This window comes from Zingiber officinale, chromosome 2A, assembly GCF_018446385.1.
Source record: "Zingiber officinale cultivar Zhangliang chromosome 2A, Zo_v1.1, whole genome shotgun sequence".
NCBI classification, from domain to species: Eukaryota; Viridiplantae; Streptophyta; class Magnoliopsida; order Zingiberales; family Zingiberaceae; genus Zingiber; species Zingiber officinale.
In genome coordinates this window covers 128,696,204-128,705,230 of record NC_055988.1, presented here as the reverse complement: position 1 = coordinate 128,705,230, position 9,027 = coordinate 128,696,204, and the positions used below count along the sequence as shown (strand labels likewise).

At 33.2% G+C, this 9,027-nt stretch overlaps 1 protein-coding gene across 1 annotated transcript; it reads left to right on the top strand.

Annotated features, from left to right (window-relative positions):
- Positions 1-470: 470 nt before the first annotated feature.
- Positions 471-6,120, top strand: LOC122042304 (WUSCHEL-related homeobox 8-like). Its single transcript, XM_042602337.1, has 4 exons — positions 471-1,083; positions 5,101-5,613; positions 5,778-5,822; positions 5,943-6,120. Exons 1-3 carry the CDS (start codon positions 819-821, stop codon positions 5,789-5,791), a joined length of 792 nt encoding a protein of 263 aa, XP_042458271.1. The 5' UTR covers positions 471-818; the 3' UTR covers positions 5,792-5,822; positions 5,943-6,120.
- The last annotated feature ends 2,907 nt before the right edge of the window (positions 6,121-9,027 follow it).

Here is a 9,027-nt window from a genome sequence, read left to right as displayed (position 1 = left end):
AATAATATGAAATTTGAGATGACTGATATATTCCTATAAAAAATTTTCTCTAATCAGATAAATTAAAAAATATTTACAGTATCTAAAAATTCAACATCTCTTAATTAAAAATAGTATTTAGAATTTTTTTATAAATATATCATAAATAAAAATTAAATCGTGAATATTTAAAAAATAATCAAACATCCTTATTATTATATCATAATCCAACGACTTTTTTGTGCGTAGAATAGTTAGCAATGATGCGGTCAATGAATTTGATTGAATGCTCACCATGCATGATGATGAAAATTAGAATTGCCATTGAAATTGAATGATGTGACCTGACACGTAAAAAATGAAAATAAAATAATAATATTTTTCTTTGTTAAAAATCTGTTTTTTTTTTTGTTAATTTTTTATTTTTGAGCACAACGAGAAACGACGACTTACGAGCAGTGCGACTGTCTGAGCCTGTGAAAGCAGTCGTTTTCATCATTCCTTGAGGTCGCTCTCTGCTCACTCCAGCGCTCCACTTCTCTTCTTGCATCCCTTTTCTATCCCCCTTCCAATTCCTTTGATCCCCTCCTTCCCAATCCCTTCTCCGCCCCGCCTCTTCGCTTTCCTTCTGCGGTTGCAGCGCTTGCTTTTGGCGATCAAGGAAACAAAGCTCTTTCCTTTTTTTTGTTTTTTCCTTTTTCCAGTTCTTCCTTTCTTCCACAGGCACCGCCGCTTTTTGCCCTCTTTTGCCCGGTTATCTAAACGGCGAGGCGTCGTCGAGAGCCGCAAGCCCGAAAGGTGGGTCCTTGACGAGGGAGAGAGATAAAGATGGGATTTTGATGGAGGCGGCGCGGAGAGCGGCGTGGGAGATGGCATCTTCTTCGTCATATGGTGGCGAAAGCGAGAGAAACAATGAGTCAGGGGAAGCGAGAGGAGGAGGAGGAGGAAGTGGAGAAGGGATTGGTGAAGGCGCTCTCTACGTGAAGGTGATGACGGACGAGCAGTTGGAGGTCCTCCGCCGTCAGATCGCCATATACGCTACCATTTGCGAGCAGCTAGTCGAGATGCACAAGGCCATCACCGCTCACCATGACTCCGTCGCCGGTTAGCCGCTCTTCTTCATGTGGAAAAGAATATTCTCTGTCGGCTTATTTATGCTATTGTTTATTTTATGATCATTGACATTTGTTGATAATAATTGCTATAACACTATTTGCGCATTGATGTTTTTGAACCTACGATCTCATTATCCATTTCGATTAATTAAGATTTTCTTGTGTACATACTTTTAGCTTCAGTTCCCCTTTTTCTTTTGGTTTAGTAAACAACAATTTTTTTGGATAACATAATTGAGGAAGATGCTTCACAAAGTTGCCTGGATATCATCTTTGATTTGCTAGAAGAATGCATTCTATGCGATTTGAACTAATGATGGACAACTCCACTTGTTCATCTAAAACTAACAGGCATGGAGTATTCTAGCTTCGACACATTCTCACAGAACTTGTCTCTGTTACCATGTTGAATTGGGGAGACATTTATTTCTTCCCCAAATGACTTGTCCATGTAAAACTGATGGGCTGATAGCATCTTAGCCTCAACATGAGTGATTTGAGTTGGTTGATTCCATTACTTTGGCAAAACAAAAAGAGATGAAGGTTGATGTATGCTATGGCTGCAATAAATTCTAGCATAACCTTATGATAATTATTTGATACGAACTTCTTGGAGTGGCAAATTTCATGTTCGTAGATGGCCTAATTGTTGTGTACAGAAGTACACTGATCCATTGTATCGATATATCTTAGAAGGTGTCCTCTCAAGTGAAAGGTCATTTTGGAACGAAATGGACCCTAACATAACATAACATGAGGATGATTTTTGAAGTTAGGATGCTTCACCCCTATTAGTCCCACAAGGACAAAGTACAGTGGTCTATTATCTTTATATTAGAGGATGTCACCTTTGAAATTACTAATTTTAGGATACAAGGCTTCACCCTTATTCAACAAGATGCATTTTTTTTAAGTTTCTTAAACACTCTGGTCGGTTAGCAAGTTATTGAACAACAATATTATCTTCTTTTTTTTTTTTTGTGTAATTGTATCAACTATCTAATAGTACTCATCTGTGCAATACTTTGACAACTTAATTAGCAGCGCTCATTTCCACAAAGTTGCTCAATAAGCCTAATTTGCTAGAGATCCACACAAGTGAAAGTGAAAGAGATTGAGAGGGCTCGGAAGATTAGTAAGTAATGAGGATTTTCTATTTATGGGGATGATTACGAGCTAGATATTTTTACAATGAAAAGATTCTAGGCAATTGTCCAGAATGATCTGAAGGAGAACCTAGAAGAAAGCCCATGGACCAAGAGGGTGGCACAAAGAGAAAACTAATTGGTTTTTTCTTGCATGAATATACTATTATTTTCAGATGCTCTGATAATGTTGCATTAGGTTTCTGTTTGTTAAGGAATGCATCATGATAGATCTTATAACTTTTGGTTGCTACACATATTGACTTTGTTCTGTTAAATGACTTAATGCAATCATCTATATAAAATTTATGAGCATGAGAGTGGGACAAAGAAAAAAATGGGTCTTGGTGTTATGCATTAACAATGTTCAAAATTATCTTGATTTGATTTTGTGCTTGTGAATAGACCATCCTAGTTTTCCGTCTCCTTATGTATGGATGGTTCACATTGTTTTTATATTTGCCTTTTGTATTTTTATTTATTTGTTCAGTAGGAGTCGAAAATGAGAAACTACATTTTCAGCTATAGGCATTTCTATAAAATTATCATCTTTATACTTGTAGATTTATGCTTTTCCCGATTTCTTGAGTTAACTGTGATAGTGCTATATCAGAAGATGAAACAGCAAATAGAAAAATGAAAATTATGTGTTTTTTTGTTTCTTTTGATTCCCAATTTTGGCTTTAGCTTGAGATGGAATTGTGAAGTGTCTTACATTAGGCATTGGGTTTAATCTACTCCCTATTAACAACACATTGAATTACACAGTAATGATTTTGTAGACAGAATTTTCATAAATTGTAACTATGAAGTTGATGAACAAAATGTACAGACCGAATTGTTTGTGTACTCTAGTGGAGTAAATAATCATTCATTTCAACATTAACTTTCAACATTTTTCTTTGTTGACTGATCATTTATGAACCTTAGTTTCAGCAAAACAATAATTGAGTTTGAAGCTTGTGTGGGCAAATATGATTTTGTAATAATGTATATTCCTAAAAATTAGGTTTAAAATATTTCATAAATCATGGGATCATGATTTCATAGATTATGAGATATGATAGTGTAGAATTTTCAATGAAATATAGAGAGGATGGACTAATAGAGAGTTATATGACAAGACTTGTAGCTAAGGACTATACTCAAAACTATGAGATTGATTATTAGAGACTTTTACTTCAATTACAAAAATGAATACTTTTAGAAATTTTACTATTATTAGCAACTAATTATAGTTGGGAGTTACAATAGTTTGATGTCAAGAATGCAATTTTGCATAGAGAACTAAAGAAAAACATTATATGGAGATAATTTGGATGCTCAAACTATATGTATGTAAATTGAAGAAAGTCTTATATGGACTAAAGCAATCATGATTTGTTAGAGTTATGATTGCCATGGGATATAAATAAAACTAAGGGGATCATGCATTGTTTATTAAACACTATCCTTTAATGGTAGTCATTACGCTCTTAGTGTATGTTGATGATATAATAGTGACATGAAATGATGATAAGAAGAAACAATTTCTTAGTTAATATTTAGCAAAGGTGTTTGAAATCAAAGTATACTTCCTTGAGATTGAGGTGGCTTACTCTTAAGTAAGATATTTTTATCTTCCAACAAAAATATATTAAAGATTTCCTTAAAGAAACATGCAAACCAATGAAAGATGCCACAGTAGATAAGAGAATGTATTGAGGTCATATCATATGTAATAAATGTGATGCATAGTCCAAAAGAAGCTCATCTTCAAGCAGCTCACTGAGAATGACAATATCTCAAAGGAACACCAAGAAATTCTATTTAAAAGAAATGGAGGTTTGGTGTTAGAGCCAAATACAAATGTAAATTATGTTGGGTCAGTGGTTGACCTCTCGATAGGAGGTCAACCACCAGATATTGCACCTTTATGGTTAAGTAACCTTGTGAAAAAAAATAGTGAGAGTCAATTCTTGGATTTACAACGACGAAAATTTGATGTTGAAATTATCTAGAGGTTCCTAAAGGATAATCCATTTTTCTCCTAGGATTGGAGAAGAGATTGCACTAAAGAGTATCAAGAATTCTTAATTATTTTTCACTGCCACTACTAAAATTGTGTAACTCCATCTAGAATTAGATTGGATTACTATTGGGAAATCCATTTAGGAGTTGTGTAAAGGATTAAAGGGACTTCTTATGCAGACTCACGACGAGGTCTCTAAGTAATCCAACATTCAATCTTGGTCAACTCTAATTTTTATAGAGTAAAAGTTAAAGTCCGAAAAAGAGTAATAAACAATAGATATTAGTATTTCCACGTGTCTCGTATCATTAGGATAAAAGTCTGCAATTAACACAGCTGACATTATGTTACAAGATGATCAAACGAAACACATTGACATTGAGAGATACTTCATAAAGGAGAAATTAAAGAGCATGTTGGTTTGTACCCTTTACATATCTACACATGGACAACTTGTTGATATACTTACTAAAGAGATGCAAGTAATTTAATGCATCCAAGCTGAGAATGATGTTTATTCCTAAAAATAGGTTAAAAATACTCTATAAATCATGGGATCATGATTCCATAAATTATGTGTTATAATAATGTAGAGTTTTTAATGAAAATGTTGTTATTGTACGAAAAATAAGTTGTGTTAATAATCTATATATAGGGGTTACGATCCCATGTATTGTATAAATTTTGAGTTAATATTCGCTTCTATATTGTTGATCATTTCCTGAAAAAGTCACAAGGACCGACAACTACAAGATTTAATTGTTACTATAACTGCATTTCAGATTTATATGAACAATAATCTGTTGCTCTAGTTTATTTAGCTTCATATGCTTATTGGTGGCTGTTTTAGGAATGCGGCTTGGAAACCTCTATGGTGATCCCCTGATGGCATCCACTAGTCAGAAAATCACTGCTCGGCAGCGATGGACTCCAACGACTATGCAGCTACGGCTTCTCGAGGCTATGTTTAATGAAGGCAATGGGACTCCAAGCAAACAGAAAATAAAGCAAATAACAACTGAGCTATCTCAACACGGTCAGATCTCAGAATCTAATGTCTATAATTGGTTCCAGAATAGGAGGGCACGGCTGAAGCGAAAGCAGATGGTTGCTTTAGTAAGTAATACTGAATCTGAAGTTGAGGCAGATGAGGAATCCCCAGATGAAAAGAAACCGAGACCCAACAACTACCACCAAGAATGCATGCTTGTCGGCATCAGTAACTATATGCAACTGGACGCAGAAGGTCATTTTCTGGCATCTCCACTGAATCAAACACAAGGTGCATATCGTTCAAATGACAGTTCAAAGTCTTCGGGCAGCTACGAACAAATGTCCTACGGAAACATACTATCAACCCCAAGTAAGTTTATGCTCAACCGAAGTAAAAAATTTGTCTTTAACATTGAGTAATGAATGCTATACAATTTCAGTATATCATTGGATAGGTACTCTCCCTTTTTTTTGTAAAAAGTTTCAATAAGCAGGGTGTAAATGGCGATAACCCGTTTTCTTTTTTCTTCCCAGCTGATGGCCCTTGATGAATTGGCACAACAAATGCCTTCTAATGTGGTTGGATTTGATTGTTCTTTACTTTTAGCTGCAATTTCTACTTTGTTAGCGGCTTCTTTATTTTTTTTTCTCGATCCATACTAGTTATGCCATTATTTCTATTTTTTTCTTTTTTTGTAGGTTGGAATGGTTTTATCATGAAGGAGGCTGCTCAATCATCCCACAAGTTAAAAAAAGAGAGAAAAGAATGTTATATTGTACTGATTTCAAATATATTAAGTAATATTATAAGTTTTACAAGTCCACATAATTGGTTATGTTTTGGATTTATAATTCAGATTATCTTCATTTGACACTAGATCTCTATGTTTATTGGTCTAGCAAATGGATTGCTAACAAACAGTATTAGACAACAAACACAAACTGTCAACATAATATTAAGAACAAATTTACATCACTTGAACAGTGTCATTCACAAGATATTAAAACACTCAAAACAACGTCCCGGTTATCTTATTTCTCATAAAGAAAATATCTTTATTTCATAGCAGTGTCGTTGTAGCAACTCACCGCTGCCATGATCGCATTCTCCTCTGCCGTTACCTCACCGACGCCACCAACTTCTCCGATCTCTATTAAAGCACGGGAAAAAAGGGTTATGTTTCTTTTTTTTTTTTTTTTTTTTTTTTGACAAAATTCCCTCGAATGTATATCGCTTAAACAAAGCTGATAATTTCTATGATTCTCTGACAAAATTCTTTTGACATGCAAGCCAATGAAAATTGGATAAAAATTCAGAAGGCATCCTTGTTTTTTACGAGAGAACTAGTGATCGTGCATACGCAATGCGGGTATAATATAATATATTAAAATTATATTGACATTTTATAATAAAATTATATTAATTAAAATATTTTAGTATTAAAATACTAAAGTAGAGTCATTAGGATAAAGTACCTGATTTTTGAAAATTTGAATTACTTGGGTCTTTGAAAATCCGAATTGTTTAAATTTTCGAGTCTCACCCTTACGACTTCCCTATGAAAAAAATTAATTTAATTTAATATTATACTTATCTTAGTAAAAAAACCTAAGAAAAGTATATTTTTTTAACATTGTTGGCCTAAAATATTTATAGAAACTTCTTTGATCATAGTGTTGTTAATTCAATTCTAAGATGTGAGACTAAATAGAACTATATTTTTTTTATATAAAATAACCAGAGAAAATTAATGATGAGAAAAATTCATAATAATATGCCGCAGCCGATTCTTGAACTCTAGATCACTGATTGTTTCACTTGTGAAATTATCAATAAATCTTGAAATTATTTTTAGTGTGAATAGAAAAAAAGGATATTAACGTAAATTCATTTTAGACTTCACCAAAGTTAGTTAGTAAAGAGGGAAGATTTTTAATAAAATAATAAGATAATCAGAATAACACCCTTTTTTTTCATTTATTATTAGAAGAACTGATCTATTCAGTGTCATTACTATCTTTACTTTTGACAATAGTATAATATCTACACGTTCGTAACTGTTATAATTATAATAATTACAATCCAATAGCTACTATACAATTATATATAATTATAACATATACAATTTTATAATTACTATAACATAGATATAATTTAATTAATACTAATCACATCGAGCCTAGGGTGACCGACCCGATTCTACGGTAGTTTTCTATCGGCCACCAGGATAAATCGAGAAATGCACGTGGCGGCCAGGCCAGAAGCTCAACATCCTTTAATTATGCCTCTCATTAGGAGGAAAAAATCTTACAAATACACCGTAGCTAGAGTTCGAATCACTGGTACTTAAGAGACAACTTGGATATCCTACCACGACATCATGACCTCGGGTTAATAACTATAATACATAGTCCATGCATACAATATGGACAGTTATCTCTAATTAATATTGGTCAATATTATATTATAGCAACACTCTAATTCTTATCAAAATTAATAACAATGTGATATAATAATTACATAATATGAGCGCTTTTATCTCTTATCAATATTAGTCAACACTAATTAACATTTGTCAATATTATATTATATTAGTTACAAATCATAATTAGTATTTTATTTCTGATAACACCAATTAACATTATGCATTATATTGTAGAATCTACGGTCTTGTGACTATCATAACGGTGTAATTGTAGTAGGTAGAAAATCACTATAATTATATAATAGTTATATAATTATAGTTATTATAATTGCATAGTAATTATAATCTCGTAACTACTATAAAAATATAAAAAATAAAAATAGTTTCAGAGAGTAAAATATATATAGTGATGGGATTAGATGTTCTTTTATGATTCCAATAAAAAGGGAATGTCCTTTTGATTTTTACCCAAGAAAATTTATGATTAATCAATGCTAGATGGATATGTACCCTTAAAGAAAAGAAAGGAAGAGTGTTTAGAGTAAGTTGAGGTTATTAGAGTTTAAGGTTTAGGGCAAGTTGAGGTTATTATAGAGGTTGGTGGTTGGAGCTCAACTATAAATTGACAACTTTATCTCTATCCATATATAAAGTTAATATTGTCCTTGGGGCACGGTGTGAAGGTAAGAGGTTGGATGAACATTTATGTAATGAGGGTTTAACACTCATGTAAGGCACCTCATATGATTGCAATGTTCAAATCACTCGTGATGCTAGGCCGTTCTGTTATATTACAATATATCATATACAAACTAAAGGATGTATCTACAACAGGATTTAGCTTCTATTAATCTCTAAAGCATAATAAAAAAATGAGATAATAGCTCATGAATTGCTGACCTAAATCCATTGCTATGCTATGACCTTTTACTTGTCGCCGTAGTATCCTGCAAGCGCAACGAATGTCTTCCACTAGATTGAGCCAGCGAACGCAATCCTTCTCAATGGGGGAGAAGAAGCTAGAAGAGGAGAGCAAGGTTCAACATGCCCTAATGAGCCTTATCTCTTCCCTTTTATACCTGGTCCAACCTATGGGGACTATCCACTATAAAAGCTCATGTCTCATTAACAACCCATTAATGTTAATGAACCGGGTTATTGAATTTACACATTAAATCTACATCCATTTAATCCAAACCCTCTTTATATGCTTGAAACATTAGATCACTTAATTGAGTTTAGTTACTTTAATGACAATTAGTTATGTGTGTGTGTGTTAATCAAGTGTAAGCCCAACCTTATGGAGATTAAGTCCACCCATATGGACTCAATTGGATATATTCCATCCATGTGGACTT

What these genes read in the sequence shown, in the direction of transcription:
- LOC122042304 (XM_042602337.1), top strand. Translation starts at nt 819, where the DNA reads ATGGAGGCGGCGCGGAGAGCGGCGTGGGAGATGGCATCTTCTTCGTCA. An exon ending in TCACCATGACTCCGTCGCCG is followed by an intron (nt 1,084 to 5,100) that starts GTTAGCCGCTCT and finishes TGGCTGTTTTAG; the next exon opens with GAATGCGGCTTGGAAACCTC.